This window comes from Arachis ipaensis, chromosome B2, assembly GCF_059453495.1.
Source record: "Arachis ipaensis isolate K30076 ecotype BB chromosome B2, ASM5945349v1, whole genome shotgun sequence".
NCBI lineage: Eukaryota > Viridiplantae > Streptophyta > Magnoliopsida > Fabales > Fabaceae > Arachis > Arachis ipaensis.
Genome location: NC_142437.1, coordinates 123,572,253 through 123,595,540, shown reverse-complemented (window position 1 = coordinate 123,595,540; position 23,288 = coordinate 123,572,253). Strand labels below are relative to the sequence as shown.

At 30.9% G+C, this 23,288-nt stretch overlaps 2 protein-coding genes across 5 annotated transcripts; both read left to right on the top strand.

The window, feature by feature from the left end:
* The first annotated feature begins 957 nt into the window (after positions 1 to 957).
* Positions 958 to 8,429, top strand: LOC107626353 (protein TRANSPARENT TESTA 9). Of its 4 annotated transcripts, none has more exons than XM_088504236.1 (20): positions 958 to 1,323; positions 2,207 to 2,258; positions 2,347 to 2,423; positions 2,514 to 2,647; positions 2,953 to 3,049; positions 3,227 to 3,284; positions 3,638 to 3,746; positions 3,828 to 3,948; positions 4,036 to 4,225; positions 4,824 to 5,158; positions 5,281 to 5,369; positions 5,462 to 5,517; positions 5,967 to 6,029; positions 6,187 to 6,327; positions 6,509 to 6,614; positions 6,926 to 7,000; positions 7,089 to 7,138; positions 7,462 to 7,609; positions 7,689 to 7,855; positions 7,936 to 8,429. In XM_088504236.1, the coding sequence occupies exons 1-20, from the start codon at positions 1,271 to 1,273 to the stop codon at positions 8,212 to 8,214; spliced, it is 2,400 nt and encodes a 799-aa protein (XP_088360362.1). In that variant the 5' UTR covers positions 958 to 1,270; the 3' UTR covers positions 8,215 to 8,429. The 4 variants fall into 4 exon arrangements, with proteins under 4 accessions (XP_088360362.1, XP_088360365.1, XP_088360364.1 ...); XM_088504239.1 differs by having other exon boundaries at positions 7,909 to 8,364; XM_088504238.1 differs by lacking the exons at positions 958 to 1,323; positions 2,207 to 2,258; positions 2,347 to 2,423 and adding an exon at positions 2,777 to 2,860.
* Positions 8,430 to 15,177: 6,748 nt separating this feature from the next.
* LOC107626351 (Double Clp-N motif-containing P-loop nucleoside triphosphate hydrolases superfamily protein) lies at positions 15,178 to 19,741 on the top strand. Its single transcript, XM_016329216.3, has 3 exons — positions 15,178 to 16,572; positions 17,422 to 17,725; positions 18,265 to 19,741. Exons 1-3 carry the CDS (start codon positions 15,374 to 15,376, stop codon positions 19,477 to 19,479), a joined length of 2,718 nt encoding a protein of 905 aa, XP_016184702.1. The 5' UTR covers positions 15,178 to 15,373; the 3' UTR covers positions 19,480 to 19,741.
* Positions 19,742 to 23,288: the final 3,547 nt, after the last annotated feature.

The window sequence follows — 23,288 nt, the reverse complement described above, 5'->3', positions numbered from 1 at the left end:
ACTTAATTTGAAATTAGCTAATGATAGCCCTTTTTCAAAGGTTTTGAGTCTTACACTTTAGAACTTGCCAAAAAACTCGTCAGATTTGGATTAGCTTAAATTTGGGAATAACCGCTGAGGACTCTAGTTTGGATTTTGTGTCTTGGATTCGTTCTAACCTCAACAAAAATTAGTTTCTCTTTGCAGCGGCCTTTTGGTGAATTTGGAGGGATAGGAACAATGACAGATGATCCATGGAGTAAGGAGAAAATTGTCCACTTAATTCAACATGCTGCTCGAGATTTTTCTAAGGTTGTTACCAACCAAAAACATATTATTCCTTCATCTTTGCAATATAACTGGGAACCACCTCCAATGAATGTCTGTAAAGTAAACTGTGATGCAGACGTTTTTGAAAATGAGCAATTAGCTGGTTTTGGATGTATTATTAGAGACAGCATGTGAATTTGGATGAAAGGTTGTTCTACTAGTATACCTCTTTTTAGTATTCTCTGTTGTGAGTTTCATGCTATTTGGAGAGGGCTTGTTATGGTTTGGGATTGCGAGTGCAAAGAGGTCATATGTGAAAGTGAAACTGATAATCTTGATGCGTTTCTTCTTGTTTCACGAGGCACAACCAGCATGATTACGAATGATTCTGATCTGCTTGACAAAATCAGAGAGATGTTTCAGCGCAATTAGACAGCTACTTTAATGCTAATCCAGCGCACAGCAAACAGAGCGGCTGATTTAATGGCTAAGACTGCTACTTTAAACAAGCAGATGTACCTAGAGTGGTTATTGCCCCCTAATAATTTAGACATTATTCTTAAAGAGAAGTATTACTCTTTCTCTTAGATCCTTTTTATTACCCTAAACCAAAAAATTTAGATGCTGAACCCGTAGAACGAATGAAGGAGCAAAAGGAATCTTTGTATTATAATATATTAATATAAATCCTTTTTCTTCAGAAGACGCAGCTCAGCAGAGTTAGTTATTTAGAAACTTAGTTAGTTACAGCAATCAGGGTTTTAAAATCGAGAGGTTGAAAGGTAGTTGAGTTAGTTGCTTCATCAAACTCCATATTTTAATACCAAACGGCCAAACCACTCTGCATTGCACCATTTTTTTTTTCTTTTTTCTTTTTTACTTTCACTTTCATTTTTTCCCTCTCTGCAATGCAAAGAAACGTCAACACTATTTCTTACACTCTTTGCTCTTTCTTCGTCGTCACATTTTCGAAAACTGCATCGGTCTCAACGATCTCTTCGATCTCCTCGCTTTCTTCGCCATGATGCGTTCTTTCTGGCGATCTGTTGATCGCTTCTCCGTTCTACACTTCAGGTAAACTACTTCGAAATTTGCGATTTCTCGTTGTTTTTTATTTTTTTTACTGCTTCTGACTTCGGTATGGTTCGATTTTGAGATTTTGACGAATTTTTCACGTGGTTAATTATAGTTGTTCGTGAATTCTGGTGTGGAAGTTGCATTTTGCTTCTTTTGGAGCTCGAACTTGTTGATTATAAATGATATTGTTATGGATTTGGCTTTGTTTGGCTTCATTCTGAGATTTTGATGATCCTTTTAGTTAGCGCACTATTTGTTTGTGAGTTTTGATGTGGAACTTGAGTTTATGCGGCGTGTTTATGAGGATTTTTATTTTATTTTATTTTTAATCTCCGGAGCTCGAACTTATTTCTTATAAATGATATTGTTATGGATTTGCTAAGGCTCGTTTTGATATTTTGCTGATCCTTTAGTAGTGCAGTTGTGACTTGGTTGTTCACTTGTGCGTTTTAGAGTGAAAATTGAGTTTCTGTTGTGCATTACAGGGCTTTAGTTATTTCCACTTTCCAGAGCTTGAACTTGTTTCTTATATATTACATTGTCCTGGATTTGATTTGATAAGGTTTGATATGAGATTCTAATGGTCTTCTTAGGTAGTGACTTGATTATTCGTGAATTTGGTTGTGAAAATTGAGTTTCTGTGGTGCTTTATGGGACTCTTGTTACCGGAATTAGAACTTGTTTTTATTAATGCTATTATACAGGATTAAAGAGTCTGTTTTGAGATTTTTGATGATCTTTCTTTTTGGTAGTGACCTGATCTTTTCGTGAAGTTTTCTGTGGAAATTAAGTTTCTGTAGTGCCTTATGAGGCTTTTGTTGTTTACGGCACTTTAACTTGTTTATTATAAATATTGCTGTTGATGATTTTCCGGTTACAGATCCGTAATTGATGAACTGAAGCAGATCAAAGTTGTGAACATGCGTAACAGGGTAACACAAGTCAATTTTATTCGCATTGTGGTATTTTGTTTTCATTGAACAAAAAGCATCTTGTGATTATGCATGCTGTTTTATGCAGGAATTAGTGCTGGATTTATTGCAGTCTGTTGTGGAGATAATTACTTATGGTGATAAACATGATCCATCCATTCTTGAGTAAGATCTTGTTGGGAAAATCTCGTTGCTTCTGATCTTGTTAGTATTATCTTGAAAATTTTGAATTTTGTATTTGATTAAATGGTTCAGATGTTTCATGGATCGCCAAGTGGTTGCCGAATTCGTTCGAATGCTTGATATCAGTGAAAATTCAAGAATTGAGGCACCGTTACTTCAGTATCTCAGCATAATGATTCAAAACATGGATAATGAACATGCAATTTGTAAGACTGTTAGTATTTCTTGATGTTTCAGGCTAAGGTCATTAGACTTTAGAGTTTTACCTATTGTTCATACATTGTTAGGCATGAAATAGTTGTTTGAGTTGAAAACTTTAATTTTTTTAATTGAAGATCTTTAGACCCATCAATAGTGTGATGCACGAGATCTTATGCTATGCGGAAATGTTGTCAAATATGGCACACAGAATCCAGATGGTCTGTTGGTACTTTTATATTATCGACTGGTATGTCTTAGGCTTCATACTGGTACTTAATCGAATGTGTTGTGCTGACTTTGCATCTTGCAGACTATTGTTTCAGCAATGGTTATATTAATAGCATCATTTTGCATCCGTATGAACTTGATGGGGGAGACTTGGCTCCATACTATGTGTCTTTTCTAAGGTTGTGTTGCAAGTTTATGTTCTAAATTTTCTCTCCTCTTTCTTTTATTAGTGAATCACATAAGGGTGTAAATTTCTGATTCTGATATTTTTGTTTCACATGGTTTTATGTTTGTTGTTATCTTTTAATATTTATTCTAAAAGGAGAAACTAACTTTTGGTTCATTTCTTCATTCAGGGCAGTTAGTGGTAAAATAAACAGAGACACACTTTGCCTTCTTGTGAATGTACATGGGGTAGGTCAAAACTTGTAAATATGATGGTTTGTTGCTGTATATTGAGCTAAAATAATTGTCTTCTCACTTTTGAATAGGACAAGTGAATAATGAATTCATCCTTTGTTTTGTTGAATTTACTATGCTAGAGTAGTTTTGAATTACACACGTTTAGAAAGCTAATGTAATATCATTTTTGTTGAGAAAGATATCGGTTAAAAATATATGCAGTTCCTATCTTGTATTAGTTATTTGTTGAAATCAAAGCACGAGAAAGCAATCATTACCATAAATTCGTGGTGGAAGTGGAAAATTTGCTTGTTTTCTCTGGCAAAATTCAGCATGATCTTCTTTGATGCATTATTCAACTGCAGGATGCTGTAGTTTCCTTTCCCTTGTACACTGAGGCTCTAAGGTTTGCTCATCATGAGGAAAAGATGATTCAGACAGCAGTACGTACAATAGTTCTCAACATCTACAATGGTATACTGCTCTCGATCTGCTTCTAAGTCATAAGCATGCCTTAGTGCCATGTTTACAGTATTTTGGGTCTTGGTTTGACAGTTAGTGATGAGATGGTCTATAAATTTATAATGACGCCACCAGTTTCAGACTACTTCTCTGTCATGGTTGGCAGATTACGAGAAATGTGTATTCTCTTAGATGCTTTTCTCCATGAAAAAGGGTATAATCATTTGTTAGATATTTTTCATTAATTTATATATGCTTGAGTGATTCCGATTTCTAATGATACTGCCCTTTATTCAAACAGGGATATGGACACTCAAAAAAGAAGAAATGGATTGATTCTTGAATCTGATAAAATTATTGATGAACTATACTACTTGAAAGACATTCTTAGTGTTGATGAGCCTCGATTGAATCAATTGGTTACTGAGAATCTCCTGAATGGGCTTGTGTTTCCTGTACTATTCTCATTACCAGCTTCAATGAATAATAATGTGAGATCTGAGAACTTCCTGCTAATTAGTTTACTCTAATTACTGTTTCCCTCTGTTGTGGTATATCATTGCTATATCAACTCTAGTGTTAAAAGTCTGTTAATACTTGATATGAATTGACGATAATTGATAAAACAATTCTCTAACTTATGATTGTTTGAATATATATCATGATATACTGGGAATTTCCCACTTGGTAATGGTATGCAGTCTTGATTTTCTTAGAATCTGCTTGCATAGAGAGGATAAAAATAATGTCTTCAGATTAAGAACAGAATCCCTTCATACTCTTAAGGAGCTACTACTTTCAATATTGCAGTACTAAAATATAGTCACTCACTTTTTTAGTTTAGTTGAGAGAATTCTTTACAATCATAATCCTCCCCTCTCCCCCCACCACAAAAAAAAAAAAAAAAAAGAGGCTTAGTTGTCTGGCTCTTTTAGTGTGTTCAAAGGTGAAGTGGACAAAGGACTTTGTAATAAAAGGGAAGGAAATCTGCCTGCTTCAGCTGATCTTGCTAGTTGCTATACTTTAATTTATATCCATGATTTATTTCCACATGATGCGCTGACTCGAACAATATGTTCTTTTACCCAGGGCTCAGATTTATCTGCTATCACTTCACTATATATCTTATCACGTCTTCTTCAAGTCGTTGGGGGAAGAAGCATGATTAACAACGTGGCTGGTGTTATCCTGTATCATTTTTTGAACTTAAATGCGAGAACTCTGAGCGAAGGGAACGCTTCTGATAGCTCTAATGAAGTTAAACCATTTTCTAAGTGCCTGAATGAAGTGGAAAAGATTATTTCTTATGCTCCTGAGTCAAAAGGAGATGGAAACATCAATGGGAACTATCTGGATTATCTTTTGGAAGATTTCAGGACCAGAGTCAATATTAGTTGCTCGAATGGTGATATATGTCCCAAAAGGTTGTTTCTTTTTTCTTTTTTCAAAGTTGAAGGTGGAAGCATCCCCTGAGGCAGTTTGTTTATGCAACATCTAGTGCATCTTCTTGATAACTATAACTATAATGAAGTAACAACTGTTGCAGGCAAGGAATACTTGCATTTGTGTTTTCTGAGGATCACTGCCTACTGTTAGCTTCTACATTTCTATTACTTATTCTGGCTGAAAGTAAAGGTAGTCTTATTTTATTTATGTATATACCTTAGAAGTTGTCTTTCACTAAGCGATTATGTTATTTGATGTTGCTTTTCATGCAAGTTTTGCAGATCTTGATAGTCTACTAGCTCCAATGATTCGGCTGTATCAGACTCAGGATGCGATGGTTAGTATAATTACATTGATTTGAATTTGATCAGGAGCACCCACAATCAAAATGGCGAATACTTATACTGTTTTGCATCTATTACAATAGTATATCCAGGATTCTCTATATTTGAAAGCTGAAGCCAAGGTTTTTCCTTTTCCCCACTAAGGGTTTTTTTTCTGTGTGTTGTGGGCTTTTTTTTTTTTTGGGGGGGGGGGGGGGGGCTGCAGTTGGCCGTTACATATATTGGTATATGTTGATGGACTTGGGTTAACATTTTTTATTGCTTTTAAAGGTAGCAAAATATTTCTTGGTAAATATATCTCTAGTTCAGGAACATGTAAGTACTTAAATCATTAATTAAGAAAATATAGTTAGTCGTTAGCACCAATTTGAATATGTCTTATATAATTGATCAACTATCAACTATATGATATATTTTTCATTCTTACCTCTATTCAATGCAGACAAATGACACATCGACTTCAAAGTCCTTGGATGGAAGTATCTTCGGTGGATTTATGCCTGAGGTATATGTTTCCTTATTATGGTCAACAATTTAATCTGGTTATCCTTTGAGTTTTACTGTCATCGTCATCACCTTGAGTGTGCTTTTAGATTTGTCAAAGATGGTTCATAGCATTTAAAATGATAACAAACTTATCATGCCCTTTTTAAATTTGACAGATTTTAAATGCCTTGCTTAAGGTTTTAGCCTTCCAGGAATCCCACTCCACAGAGATGCTGTGGCATGCAGGGTGGTGCTTGCAAAAGCTTCTTAACTTTTGTAGAGAAGGACTTGATGATGATAATCTCCTCCTATTCAATGTAAGATTTCTAAACTGTTACTTCTGTTCACAGTATTGGTAGTAGATAACTAGATATATTTTTCCTATCAAAAGTATGTCCAAGTGAAATTCATGTTTTGCATCAAAGATGCATTCGCTTTGGAATTGCTGTATACATTTAAACTTTCTAAAGTTTTATAGTTTCTAGTTTCCATGAGCAGACTGCATATGATCACTCACATGTACATTTTCTGAAAGAACTTGATGGAGTTTGGTTTGATCATATTCCGGATATTGTAAGAAATGAATGGTCAAGCTGTACAAAAGGTATTTGTTACTCTTCTTACTGAGGTTGATCCTGATCCATCTTTGTTGGGTAATTTGTCTTTTGGATTAGTTCAATAATTCTAGTATATGTTTAACAAAACTGAAAAAGAGTGTATGCATATTTCCTAATTAAAAAAGGACAAAAGAAAGGTAAAAATTCACATTGAACCAATGAAATTTTCATTTTTAGTAGAGTGCAATAGCATCACTTAATCTAGGTAACTAACCCTATTTATCCGGACTAGGCTTTTGTTGTTGTTTAATAACTAAAAATAAATCTAATGCACATCCTTCATACATATTGTATGCAGTTTTGGAGCAATCTTCCCAATATAAAGATCCAATATTTATGTTGGAACTTGTTCTTCCCCAACAATCCACCAATGGTATATTACTTCTTTATGTTCCCCTCGTTATATTGAATTGTCCTGAGCACTGATTTCATAATGTGTAAATGAATTGTTTTTTTCACAGGTCAAACATCTTCCTGTTTTGCATGGCAAAAGACAGTTGATGCAGTGAAGGTGTTCTAATTTATTCTTTTAAATTGTCTTTTATGGATGATTTCTCTTAAATTACCTAATGCTCAGAGATGGGTGTCTCTTTCCAATATGTTTTATTTTCCAAACCTTGCTCTTGAGTTTTGTCTTGTTTTTTTGAGAGTATCCTTTACTGCAAATGTTTCTTTTCTTGTTTTCATGGCAGTTTATGAGCTTTCCTGTTTTATTAAATCTCTTTTGATTAGTATTTTGGTTGATACTGTTAAATATGTAAATTTGTAATGCTTTTTATTGGTTGTTCTTTGAAAACTCTTGAATCATAATTCTGATACCAATTATTTTTCTAGGCTTTTATTCTCCACTTTCAGCTGAAGACATTTATTTTCAAACGTGAGTTGGCAGAGAATCCATTGATTGCCATTTCTAGCAATGATTCTGGAGTAATCTGTTCTTCAAATGTTTCTTCTGCTAGCTTTGGGTCTAATGTTTCTTTGGGTAGGCATCGTTCTGTTTCAACTTGTTTGTGCCTCTGGCGTCATGTCTCTTTTTCATTCTCTAATGCTGACTACTGCAGAATCTGGAATACCTTGTACAATTGCATTTTCAAATGCCGAAATTAGAGATGTATATGTAGTACCAATGGTACATAAGAATACCGGAAAATTGCTTCTCACAGAGAAACACCCATTTCGAAGCCGGCATGGGGTAGTGATAGCAATTGCTCCATTGGCGGGGTTATGTGTAAGTCAATATCTTGATCAAGTCATCATGTTTTGATTTATTTGTTTTTTCAGTCATTTGCCTCTTTATCTGTTTCACAGCCAACAATAGATAAGGATCACCCCTCATGGTTGCATCTTCGAGTAAGAGAGTTCAACCCCAAGTTGTATGCAACCAAAGCCAAAGGAGATCATTTTAGCATGCCTGATCATTTTGTGGATGGGAAATGGATCCTTGGTTTCCCAAATGCAAAAGCTTGTAAGGATGCTCATTTAGCCATTCTTCGCGAAATTACCAAGCAGAGATCAGCTGTGGAGGCCACTCTTGCTCCATTACTTAATTATGATCTTGGATTAGCTGAAGAAAACAGAGAAAAATAAAGTTGTGATGATGAGTGATTGTAGGTTAGTTTACATTCCTCCCTTGTCTTATTACTTCTTTTTATAAATTTTCTTTATATTTTGGCTTTAAATGTATTAGTCTATAACTACACATGTTATTAATGTACATAATTTTGTAGTGCTTAGTATGTCTTAGGTTCACAGACCAGTACATGTAAATCTGATTTCATATAGAGATGTCTTCGTTTTGAAAATGAAAACATGTTTGGTGTATATAAATTGAGTAAGTTAGTATAGAGTTTTAGAAATATGTCTCGGCAATCGAATTGAGAGTTATTGTTTAGGTATAAAACTCCTAAATCATTAGTCAAGAATGACATGATTAGAAAATGGCCTTTTGCCACTGTTTAATATAAGCTTTTCTAGAATATGTGAAGATGAAGTGAGTGGGGCCTCTCTTGGCAATTAGACCGGCGAAATCAATAATTACACAGGGGCTACTCTCTATGCAATTATGCATGATATTTCCCGTTCCCTAAAGTGTTTACTCTTTTAGAGATTTTTAAACTTTTCCTTGTGTTTGTGTGTGGTGAGGTACACAATTCATTTTGACAAAAATAATGAACTCGTATTGATGAAATTGCCGATAATTGCCAATTGGCGTTTATTATGTCTTCCAAGCCAGATAAAATTAGGTTCTGGATTTATACCTTATAGCATACTAAACCACTAATATTCCACAAGAAAAATACTAAATGAAAATAAAATCAAATGTATATTTATATATATATATATATATATATATATAACGACATCCTCTGCTTTTGAATGTTGATGAAATAGATGGTTTTGTTGAAGAATATTAATCCTACATTTGATGTAGGGAAAATTCATTTAAATTAATACTTAAGAACTCAGCTAGCTAAAACTTTTTCTAAAGATTAGAATTTAAAATTGTCCAACATTAAAATTACAGACAATACCGAATGTTTTGGGTATATAAGGCTGTCATATTGAACACTTTTAGATTCACCCACCACAAACCCATTATAAATATAGTACTAGTCTATACCCTGGCATGAAATGCCTAGATTTGCTTCTTCTTCTCTGTGGTTGTGCGCAGATAACACGAGGAAGAGTAATCATTTGTATTCCTAATGATGCTGGCCTTTTAAATTCTTAATGGAGCACAAGTTTGTTTAGTGCAGTGCAGATATATATGAAGCATAAAATAACGAGAAACCTTTTGGAGAAAAAGAGTGAGTGTATGGTACGTAATTCCCATCACCTTTACATTAACAAGGCTGTCATGTCAAAATTAGGGCAACTTTTTCCTCCCCATTCTAGCCTTTAAAGCTGCCCACCCTGCCCAATATATAATATAACTATTAACTAATCTTTTCCCCTTTTCCCTCTCTTCATTCCCTTGGATATTGCTTTCAGCCACATGGCCACGTAGAAGGCCAAAGATGCTTATTTGAAGGCTTAAAAGCATAAAAATGAGCGACCCTTTTGAGTAGATAATGCCATATTTTGCTTTTAATATTGCTTTATGGTATTAGAGCGCTTTACTTTAGCCAAAAGTTGATGATGAGAGTATATTAATTAAAATTGTTTAAGGAAAACTCAAATGAAATTGTGTTTCAAGAGGGGTCTTTGATGGTGAAAGCAGAGAAAAGCTAGTCCTATTGCTTTCGCTTTGCCTCAAATCTCATGGTTTTCCAAACACAAAGATTTAGCATCAATATTTATTAGGATGCCTTTTTTGCAAGACAATTATCCTTTCCATTAAAAAACAATTAACCAAATGAGAATACTAATTAGTATAAGGAAAAATTGAATCCCATAATAAAGTGTAATAGCAATATCTAAAATTAAGTTAAACAAAAGAAAAAAAAAGCATTTCTGTAAAAGAATAGAAGTAAACCGTTATTGGATTTGGTGGGGGAGAGATAGAGAAGTTATGAGCTGTGTTTCGAACTCCTAAGTAAGTGTATATATTCCTCTCTCTCTCTCTTGGTTCAAACACTCCTTTTCTAGCTACCATAGCCGAGTGCTTTGCGTTCAAATAATTTGGTATCCTTTGTAAGTCTTTTTAGGCCAACAAAGTTACAAGAGACTTTTTGACTACAAGCCTTGGCTAGTTAGTAGTTACCTATCTACAGTAAAAATTCTTCTGCTGCATGCATCATTGATCAAGCTAATGTAGCTTATTATTAGCAGATTCATTTTGTATTTGGATTTGGATTTGTAACATATTTAATTCTAATCACACACTCATTGTTGTGCTAGTCACGTGCAATGTAAATAGTGACCATGCACTAAGCTAAGGGCTGCGTGCTAGCTGCAATAAAAGGATATTCTCAGGCATTTATTATTTCAAGAATAATGAATTTCAACCCAGTTTTATTTCCATCTGAGACATGCAATAGTAAGATTTTTCTGGGATAACAATACTTTTAATAAAAAAGGAATTTCAAATTTATTATCAATTTTTACAATTATTTACTTTGCAGAAACTGTTTTTTCTTAAACCAATAGTAGGCAATTCATATGATGAGTAAGTTTATCTGATTTCCGTTGCCTTGAATTCAATTTTTAGTAATTAAAAAAAAATTTATTTAAGGATAGAATCCAAACTTTAAATTCTAAACATTATAATTTTTCGAGTTGACAACCTTGATAATTAGGTCCAAATATATATGGTGACTGAAAAAACTAGTGTATATATATAATTTTGTGCAAAGTTTATTTAATTTAATTGCCGTCACTGATTTGTCGATCCCCAAAAGTGACGTTATGTATTTTGGTCCTGTCAAAATATGTATCATGTGAAAATGCTGATGTATATGATGCTGCATGCATACCTTCTGAGTTTCCCATTAAAAAAAAAAAACAAAAAAGAAAAAGAATTTAGAGGGTTTTGTTTTGTTTCTTTTATTTTCTTTCATGTAATGTTATATATATATATTCACTGATGCACACACATTATTGATATTTGATACGTCATGGGACATTGTATAAAACAAATAAAAGGTAGAGTTGGATAATTGAGGAGTGAAAGATAGGATGTATATGTGTTGTGTTGTTTCGAAAAATATGCTCTCTACTAGGAGTATTTCTTTATGAAATTTCTATGATTTCTTTTTCGTGAACACCAAGATAGATAGATAGATAAATAGAAAGGATCGAGAGAGCACTCAGTGGATGCTATATGTATTTTGCATGCCCTTCTCTACTTTCTATGCAAGAATTGAAAAAATTTAAGACCCCCGGAATTTAATTTAATTAATGGACACAACTATCTAAGAAATCTACATACTAATATGCCCTCACAACTGTAAGTGGATCATGAACATTTAAATATATTATAGACATGTTTTGAAAGTAAGATTAATTTTGGGGTATGATGATCATTCCTAAAAAAAGAAAAAAATAATAATAAAATAAAAGACTGACTATTTGATACTGAGAAATTAAAGTATAAGCTAATTGAATATACAATAATATAATTTTACATATACATTAGTATTTTGTATGACTTCTTGTTTTAATAATTAGTTTTTCTTTCATGCATATCTTATTATTATGCATGCAAATAAATAAGGAGCAGTTCACTGAATTGAGAGTTTTATATAATGTTGTATGTGGTCCTTATATTATTCCGAAATTGTTGTATATATATGTGCATAAGTCAATGTCTCCAATAATAAATAAATAATAAAATTTCTGTACATTAACGAAGTTCAGAAAATTGAAGTCAATCATGTCAGGATCATTACAGTATTAAGCTTGGATTGGATAGATATAGTTGTGAACTCGCCGCACGTGTAAAAATTTTCTGCTTGGTTTTTATTTTTGTTTGATTATTGTTACTGATCCCAATTCAATATGTCGATTTAAATCATTTAATACAATATTGGATGTATGAATACACTTTTTGTCACACTATTTATTTCCAAAATTTAATTTATAAATATAAGTACATACATATACACTTTTCTTTTGAATTTAACTATTGAGAATATAAATAAATAAATATTAAAACAACAAACAAGATAAATTAATTGGATCCGATGAATCTACCTACACAAATAACTTTGACAGAGAAAAAAGAAATTCCCTTTATTTTAACATTTGTGGTGCTTCTTGGCCATAGTCTAGCTAGTTCTGTATATATATTTTTCTCTCTGATCTCTATATATATTCTTTTATAGTATTTGAAAATGATGAATTATCATGAGCCAAAAAAGAACATAACTTTTTGAAATAAATGGAGAGTGTGTCGAGGGGACACCCAATGAAAAGAGAATGCGAGGTCATTATAAGAATAATAATAATAATATCATGTATGTATGTTCATATTTATATTTAGCTATATAGTAGTTACAAAAAATAAACTTTAATTTCCTTTAGATAATTTAATGGAGTATCAATGCTAAATGCAACTAGTAATAATAACATAATGAAGTGTATGCATGTATGTAACAAAATTCCTAATGTTGGTCTTAATCACCATGCAACATACATGACATGATCCATTATATATAGTTTAATTAGTATTTGGATATTTAATAATCATAATCCAAAGTAAAGAAGGGACCCAAACAAGAACACTTTATTCCCTTGCTTGTCTTTGGGTCCGGAAGGAAGAAAATAGTACACAGTTCCCGATTCCTTCACCAACATATAAGATTATAAGACCATAGAGAATTAGAGACCCCTCTCCTCTTTTCAGGTCCTCGGTTTTTGGCAGACTCCCATGAAAAAGATGTTTCCTTTCTTCTCTTTCTCTCTCTAATTGGAATATATGGTAGCTAGAAGGAGCGCCATACTTTATTACTTTAGGTTTCATTTTTACTATCATTATTATTATAGTTTAGGAAAATTTTCAAGTGTACCGTCATATTGGTGTATAAGTGATTTTTAACCGTTAATCTTAATTATATATATTATATATATTTTTTATAATTAAAATCAATGGTTAAAAATCATTGAAATACCGGTATAACGGCATATTTGAAAAATTTTCTATAGTTTATGGTTATTTTCTCTTTAACCTGTTTTGGATCCAGTTCCACTTGTTGAGTGCTTCATAATTAATTTGATTGTAATATACTATTACTTATTAATTAGTGAAAAAATTGAAATCCTATAAAAAGAGAGAGGGGGGGGGGAATACTAAATATAACATTTGAAAGATAGTTTTGTTGAAAAATAAATTACTAGCAATAAAAAGATAATTATTTGTTTGACACAAATTAAAGATTCTTTTTCATTAAATTGTCGATTATACTTTATCATGAAATTATTTATCACCTCCTTAACTGTAATACACAAGCTATATTATAAAAAAAATACAGAAATTATTTAACAAAAAACCCATAGATAAAAATATTACTGGCGATTTATCCATCAATTTATTGACAAACAAAAATTCATAAGCAAAAAATAAAATATCCAATTGTATTTTTTTAATTGGGTTAATTGATAATAAAGAGAAGTAATATTTTAGATATTTTGGACAAATTAAATATCCAATTGTCTGGTAAATTATTTTGTTAGTGATGAAGAGATCTTCAAAGACTATTATATCACTTCATGAAAAGTTTGCATTCATATTGAGTTACACTCAACAATTATTATTATTGGTTTCAAGATTACTTAACACCTACCTAATGACCAAAAAAAGAATAAAAAGATTATTTTCTTTTGGGTCAATGAAGAAGAGTAGATTACTTAATCGTTAGTGCACCTTGCATGACTTAACTTCCTTCCCACACATATAATGAAAATAAACAAATAAATATTTATTTATTAACACTTAACACTACTATGCATAAAAGAGAAAGTGCCCCCACTTACACATACCAAAACTTTTTTACGAAATTTGGTGAATGAGTGTGCATGAAAGAGAAAGAAAGAAAGAAGAGTGAGTGAGTGAGCAAAGCTGAGTTTGCCTTTGATACTGATGCATATTAGTCTCTGCTTGTCAGCACATGCAATCCACTTTCTACAACAAGATCCACTTTGGACCCCCATTTTACCTCCCCAACAAGAAAAGCACATCCACACACCACTCTTCTCATCAATTTTAGTGTTCCATTATTTCAATTTTTTTTTTGTAGAAACTCAGGTGCAATCGACTTCACGTGAAGTTGATAGGTGAAAATTATTAGATAAAAATTTAGTCAAATCAGTCAAACTATCTAACAATTCTCATCTATCACTGCACCTGAGTTTCTACTTTTTTTTTTCTTTATTCACACACTCATCACTTATTGAAAAATAACTTAAACAAATATTACAAATATTAAAAAAATATTATTTACATACTTAAATTAGTGTCTCATTTTCGGATATTTAATATATATATTGGATAACTTATGACTACAATATACTTTTATTTATCATACACATTATTGATTATTAAATTTAAGTTAATATTTTAATATTTATTTTCATAATATCTCTCGATTTAACAAATTAAAGATAAATTTATTATAAATTTAAATTCTATTTAAAAAGTCTATTAGTTTAAGTTACTATATAAAAGATAAAATTTAAATTTTTTATCTATTTATTTAAATAGACAAATAATTTGACAACTTGAGTAATCCAATTCAATGAGTTAATTTCTTAATATATAATAACTTAAATATGTAAATACTATCCTCTTTAAATTTCACACCTCTTTTTTCATCTTCTCCTTTTCTCTTTCTCTCGTTGGTAGTTGTTATCTCTCTTTCTTAGTCTTTTAGACCAAACCATCATCTTTGTTCATTCATATATTCTAGAGACAAGGTATAAAACAAAAACAAGGCTTCTTCGTGGAAGGAATAATTATTGAATTATACTCATCCACCATTTATAATAATATTATTATTATAATTATTAGAGACTATATAGCCATAGGGATATATAGAGAAACCTCAAAAAAAAAAAAAAGACCTAGCTTCCCAAGTTCCCAACTATAGATATCGGATACCAACCAACACTTTCATTCTTCAATATAAAGTTCCCCATACTCCTACACTCTTCTTCCTTTTTTCTTTATATATCTTCCTTTTCCCAATCAAAATTAACACCACCAAATTCAAAATCACCATAGTTTGATCGATCTCTCTTGGTCTTAAGATCCTCCTTTTAGTTTATGAAAACGTTTTTTCATTTCTAAATAGATAGATTCTTTTTGGAGATGAGAACAGGAAGTTGTTCTGTGCAACAAGGGCTAACCCCAGAAGCTGCAAGCATAGTGAAGCAGGCCGTGACGCTTGCAAAGCGTCGCGGCCATGCTCAAGTGACGCCACTTCACGTGGCGAACACTATGCTTTCAGATTCTAATGGTTTATTAAGAACAGCTTGTCTCCAGTCTCATTCGCACCCTCTTCAGTGCAAGGCGTTGGAGCTCTGCTTCAACGTTGCACTGAACAGGTTGCCGGCTTCAACCTCAAGCCCCATGTTGGGTAACCATCACCATCCCCACCACTCTCAGTGTCCTTCGATTTCGAACGCCATGGTAGCTGCTTTCAAGCGCGCACAAGCTCACCAGCGACGCGGATCCATTGAGAACCAACAACAACCGTTGTTGGCCGTGAAGATTGAGCTTGAACAACTCATAATCTCAATCTTGGATGACCCTAGTGTTAGTAGGGTTATGAAAGAAGCAGGGTTTTCTAGCACACAAGTCAAGAGCAATGTAGAACAAGCTGTTTCTTTAGAAATATGCTCTCAAAACAACAAGAATAACAACAAGTCAAAGGATCATAATAGCGACGGAGATAACAACAACAACAACAACATTAACAGCAAGGTGTTGGATCCGGTAAGAGATGAAGATGTTTCAAGTGTGATAGATAATTTGGTGAGTCAAAGAAGAAGAACAAGCGTGATTGTTGGTGAGTGTGTGAAGAGCCTTGAAGGTGTAGTTAGAAGGGTGATGGAGAAGTTTGAGAAAGGACAAGTTAGTGAATCCCTTAGAGGTATCAAGTTTCTACCTCTTTCTCTTTCTTCCTTCTCAAATCTTTCAAGATTAGAGGTTGAACAAAAGATTGAAGAGCTTAATAGGAGTCTTGTTAATAACAACAACAATGATAGCAATAATAAAGGGTGTGTTTTGTATCTTGGAGATCTCAAATGGATTTTTTATTATTATAGAGACCAAGGAATGAGTAGTAGGGTTTGTTATAGCCCTGTGGATCACATGATAATGGAGATTGCAAAGATGGTGAGTAGTAATAATAATAATAATAATGGAAGGTTTTGGTTGATGGGTATTGCAACTTTCCAAGCTTATATGAGATGCAAAAATGGACATCCATCAATGGAGACTCTTTGGGGTCTTCACCCCATTACAATCCCTGCTGGAAGCTTGAGTTTGAGCCTCATCACTGACAGGTAATAATGATGTTTGGTAAAGTTAGATATTATTAAGTTTTATCTTTTTCTTTTACATCATTATGTGAATTTTTTGACATGAAATTCATTAATCTAAACTTTGAATAGCTATATATATTATAGGAATATTTTCAAGTGTACCGTCGTACTGGTATATTAGTGATTTTTAACCGTTAATTATATATACTGAAAGACCGGTACGACGACACACTTGATTTTCTTATATTATATATATAGTTGTCTCTTTAAATAGAATTTTTGAATTTGTATAATTTGGTTCAATAATCTTTTCCATTGTCCATATGATTTTCCAAAATTAATCTTTTTAAAATTTAAAAGAAAATTATAAATGTTGAGTACATGGTAGTTGGTACATATATAATATAAATATAAAAAGATTTCTTCTAAATCTAAGTCTTTTTTCTCTTTGCTTTTCAACTACTTTCTTTATTGTAGGAAAAAAAATAATGGCAAAAAAAAAAAAAAAAAACTCTGATTGAAAGTTTTTTTCATTTCAATTTTCATGTCTAAAACTAGTATCATGTGTCAGTCATCATGCTGTTCCTATCTTATTTGATTAGAAATTTAGAATTTCCTACAAAAGAAATTTTCCTTCTTTTTTCTTTTTTTTTTTCCTTGTCAAATTATAACATTATATTGTGACAATGTGTTTTTCTCTTTTGGATTGGTCAACTTTTTTTCCATTTTTGTTGTTACTATTCAAAATGACTTTAAGAAGTGGGAAAAATAAATGAAGGCACTACACTAATTTGATAACAATAATCTTATCATCATTATTATCTTCTTTTCTTTCTTTCTTATTATTCTTCTCTTTTTTCCTCATCATAGTGGTCTACAAAATCAAGCAATAACAAACTCTAAAGCTGACAATAGAACTAGCTGGCTATTACTTGATCAAGAAGGAGGAGGAGGAGTGAGGGGTGATATTAATAATAATCATCATCATCATAATAATGATCTTGGAACCTTCATGGAACCTTCTTCTTCTTCAGCTAAGGTAGTTGAGAACGAAGTTCGAAGCTTGCAAAGTATAAATAGTACTTGTAACAGTGATTCTTCAACTTCTCTCCTTCCTGCATGGCTTCAACAGTACAAGAATGAGAATAAAGGACTCTCCTCTTCTAATCATCAGGTCTTCATTTCATCACAACTCAAATTTCTAACTTCATCATGACATGAAAAAAAAAACACATTATAGCATTGATTTGATATTATATTATATTATATTATATTATATTATATATAAAATTTGGTGAAAACTCAGGTGCAGTTGATTTCACGTGAAGTTGATACCTGAGAACCGTTAGATAATTTGACTGATTTAACTAAATTTTTATCTAACGACTCTCAGAGATATCAATTTTACGTAAAGTCGACTGTACTTGAGTTTTTACCATAACATTTAGCTTTTTTTTTTTTAATTTTTAATGTCACCTACCTAGCATTATTCTTATAAAGTAGTAACACAATTTAACCATTATAATATGGTAATTAACTTAAGTTAACTATTCTATCTTTTACAATATTTTAGACCATGATGGTAAAAAGTAATCAAATAGGCTTAATTACTTAGTATAAAATTTTCTTTAATTTGTATAACTTTTTAATTATAGTAAAAGTTTTGCACCTAATTATAACTTTTGATTTATATATATATTTTTATTCTAACAGGATGTTCAAGTGGGAGAGGTTTCCAAAACATGGAACAATGCAACACAAAAACAACCCTACACTATTTGTGATCAAACTCTCACATTATCATCACCTTCTTCATCCAATACTTCTGGTGTTTTTTCCTATGATCACCACCAAAATCCTAACAATATCAACCATATTTGGAATTCAGAAAATCGTTGTAACCGCAATCACAGCCAGAACCACAACCAGAATAATGATGAACCCGCTTTGCGAGTTTACATTAGCAACAAAGAAATTGTAGATCATCATAGTCCATTAACTATCTCACCATTATCAAATCCAAGTTCTTCAAACCCTAATTCCACTTCTTCAAGTGGTGTCATGGAAGCAATGGAGTATGTGAACAACAAATTCAAAGAGCTCAACTTGGAGAACCTAAAAACCCTTTGCAATGCTTTGGAGAACAAAGTTCCATGGCAGAAAGAGATACTACCCGAAATCGCGAGCACCATTTTGCAATGCCGTTCCGGAACAAGGCAAAGAAGGAAAGGAAATAACAACAACAACAATGTGATGATGAAAGAAGAAACATGGTTGTTCTTCCAAGGTGTTGATCTTGAAGGCAAAGAGAAGATAGCAATGGAATTGGCTAGGGTTGTTTTTGGTTCATCAAAGGAAAACTTCATCTCAATATCAATGAGTAGTTTTTCATCATCAACAAGAGGTGATTCATCAATTGAGGACAACAATTCTTGCAGGAACAAGAGATCAAGGGAAGATCCAAGTTGTAGTTACATTGCGCGATTCGGGGATGCAGTGTGTTCTAACCCTCATAGGGTTTTTCTTGTTGAGGACATTGAACAAGCTGATTATTTCTCTCAACTTGGTTTCAAGAGAGCAATGGAGAGAGGAAAGGTTGAAGATTCAAATGGTGAAGAGGTTTCACTTTGTGATGCTATCATCATTTTGAGTTGTGAGAGTTTTAGTTCAAGATCAAGGGCTTGTTCTCCATTGACAAGACAAAAATCTTGTGAAGGTTCTTCATCAAGAGAAGACAATAATGATTATGGTGATGGTGTTGCTACTTTGGAGGAGATAAGTCCTTGTGTTTCTTTGGATTTAGATTTGAATATTTCCATTGATGATGATGAATGCAATGATGATCATGAAGATCATGGATCCGTGGATGAAATTGGACTTCTTGAATCTGTGGACAGAAAAGTTTTCTTCAAAATTCAGGATTTGTAATGATTACAAGATCAATGTCAAGATTAGTGTCTAATCTTTTTTTTTTTTTTAATATTTACCCTTTTAGTTTGTAGGGTTTTTTTTTTTTTTCTAATGCTTTTTATTCATCATGTCTATGTATTGATCTCAGGCATTTATTTCCTAGGGTTAGGATGAAAGAAATTGCATGTCCTTTTTTTTTTTTTTCTTATAACTATGTAACTACATGTGTAAGTAAGTAAATTATCTTTGTAATAGAAAGGACTTAACATCCATTTATTTTTATCTAGCATAGATTATTACACTTTTTCTTTTTCAATTTGGTGAAAGCTTGATGTGATTTATCCCTATTTATCAGATTTGTGTTATATTTACAAAAATATAAAGGGATAGATAAAGACGATTAAAACGTCTTTTTTTTTAATATTTTTAAGTAATTAAAATTCAATTCATATAAGGTTATTGTAATCATTTTCTATAAAAAAAAAGAATATTAATTTAGATTGATTTAAGATTTGGTTTATCAATTTTTTTGCTAAAGTCTGATTTAATTTTGACAAAAATAATATAGTTTAAATAATTATATGTATTGAATTTTAATTGATAAAAAAAATCTTTAAAAAAAATGTTTTAAACATCTTTCTCGAAGTGGGTCTCAAATATTAATTGTTATATTTCATAAAATACAAAGTTTGAATGAATTATATTATTACGTTAACATTAAAGGAGATTAGTTTATATTTTTTAAAATACCAAAATATTAAATTAAATATAACTTAATCTTAAAAGGGGTTAATTAGTATGTATATTTATCTAATCTTTGTATTTTAAAATGTGATTCATTCTTGAAATAAGTTATGCCAAAAGTAGCACCTATAAAGTGGTATGGGCAGGACCTCTTGCTACTGTAGTAAATGGTAATTATCACTATGTATGATTGTTGATTACATTGCATTAAAAAAAGTTATGCCACGCACTAATAATGAACACATAAGTATAGAATATAAAAAAAAAATTGGGACAAAATAAGAAAAAATAAATTAAAGGCTGATATATCAGTAATTATTTTAAAATTTTCATAATATTTGTTATAAAAATGTATTAAAAATAAATATAGAGAATTAACTTTTTTAATTATTAAACATTATTCAATTTTTATTGTAAAATTATTTTCTAAATACTTATTTTTTAAAAGATTTATATTTAAAATTTAAAATAGAAAATAGTTTCAAAATATTAGCTAATTAAACAAAATTATTGGCTCTCTAATTTGCAAAACAACCGTTATTTATGTACATGCCATTACCCTATATGCATACATGCATAAACAATGATATTTGCACCACCATTTTAATCTCTTCTCTTTCTTTATTATTTTATATAATATATGTGTGCGTGTGTGTATTGCTGTTTCTGGGAATATAATTATACAAAGGAGAAACACAAGCAGCAGCATGCTTTCCAAGTTAGGGAAATGAATTACAAGTCATTTCTTTTAGATATAGATATAGATATAGATGATATTAGTCGTTATTAATTAGTTATTATGTGTTAAATTATACAAACATTTTATATATAAAAATGTTATGCATATGTGTATTAAAAAATAGCTATTAAATTTGTTATCATGTATTTATATATATGTAATATTTAATAATTTATATTTTAATATATATTATATACGAATTACTTATTTAGTTATTGATTTTATATATATATAGGTAGCATTATTATTCTTTCTGTCGTTATAGACAGAATTTTGAATTAGTATATTTAATTTCTCATTGGATTTATAATTTTTAAATTATAATATCTATATCTATAATCTATACTATTAATATATAATGTTTATTATATTAAAATATATATCTACAAATTGATGGACCTTAATTATATACATTGATCATAAACCCTATATATCTATAGCATTATCTATTTTAGTTTTCCACATTAGTTGATCATAAACCCTATCTATTTTAAATGTAACATATTCGATCTGTTTGATTTTCTATCTCTCAAACTTTTTCTTTAAGAAAACCCTTTTTTCATTTCAAATTAACAAATTTCCAAATATATATAGATAGATAGATAGATGATTAATCGTTAAGCTTTAATATTTGTCTCTGTATATCCCTTTTACTTATTCCAAATGTGTCCTGTAAACTGTCCTAGACCAAGCAAACTTTACCTGTGCTACATCATATACTCTTTTAAATTATTTTTAAATGTTCAATTAATTCTTTTAGTGTAATTTTATATTGATATTAACAAATATCTCTTCTCTTCCGATCCTTTCCCTAGATTAATGCACATTATTTATTTCATTAGGAGATTCTAACACTAGAGCAGGTGTATATACTTCATAAAGAAATGCATCACTGATTTTAGGTTAGAGATATAATTATTATGTGTGTTTTTTTATTAATTTAAATATTTAAGAATAATGATATCATAATATAGTATCAGAATTTCTGTAATCGAAATATCTAAAATTTGATAGTTATTATTATCTCCTTGAAAAAAATAACATAAAGTAAAAAAAAGAAAAGAAAAAAAAAACTATACAAAAATTTAAGTAAACCTAAAAAAGTTTCTTGTTAAATTTGATTTTGGTTGAATATAATTCTAAGAAAAAAATTATTGCAGCATTAAGCCAAAAAAAAAGTCTATATAAAAATTTAAATAAATACAGAAGATATTCTTATTTAATTTGAAGGGAAGCATTAGAAATATAACTATTTAAATTTATATACCTTTTTCTTGTTGGTATTAATTTAAATTTTTAGAAAAAGTGGTAACAGAACACTATAAAATAATAATATATAGTGATATGTTGAATTACGATGGCAAAATAAATAATTTTTTTATAGCTGAATACGAGAGAATATAGAAATTATCATATGAATTAATCTCATAATAGAATCCTAAGCTATAGCATGTAAATAATAAGTGAGTTTAAGAATTCATCATATTCTATATTATTGAGAAATATTTTGATTTTGATAAATATCGTTGATTAAAGTTTGATCCATAGCGTAAGGCTCGTGCAAAGTAGAATTAACTTTTTTTTTCTCAAAAAAAAAAAAATCAGAAGGAAAAAGCAAAATCTTCACTAACATATATCAAAAGAGCACTACTTTTTATGCTTTGTGTGATGCATTTTGCAAAAGAATAACTTTTTCTTTCTTTGATTTTCGCAAGCCCAACATTCTCATCTTCGGAAAGCAAGAAAAGGTTGCGGTACAAGGGTTCAAATTAATTAAATAATAAAAATATTATTCATTAAATAATTAAGAAAAAGATAGATAAGCATCTCATCTTTAAACCTTAAAGATGTTGTTACTTTAGAATCGCTAAAAGATTGTTATCTTCACTGCTTTAATCAAAACCCTTAGGCATAAGTATAGAATTTGTCGCTTATATGGCTTTTAAAAAGATAAGGTTTTCAAGAATTAATGTAATCAATGGTGAATAAAGGTGGGATTTTAATTATGAGAAAGTTTATGGAGTCAGTATTATTAAAATTTAATCAGCACTACTTAATTAATAAAAAGAAAGTAAATAATTATATCTTATGGTGAAAACTCAGGTAAAATCGATTTTACGTGAAGTTGATATATGAGGTAGCATTTGTTTTGAGGTACAAGACAGAGATTAAAAGACTGAGACTCAGCATCTTGTTTGTTGGTTTAGAGACTAGTACTAAAATTTCTGTCTATATCCCTAAAATTTCAGTATTTCAGTACTTCTAAAAAGTAGGGACACAAGGGACTAAAATTTTTAGAGATGGAGACTGAAACTTTAATAGCATTTTATACCTAAAATATCCT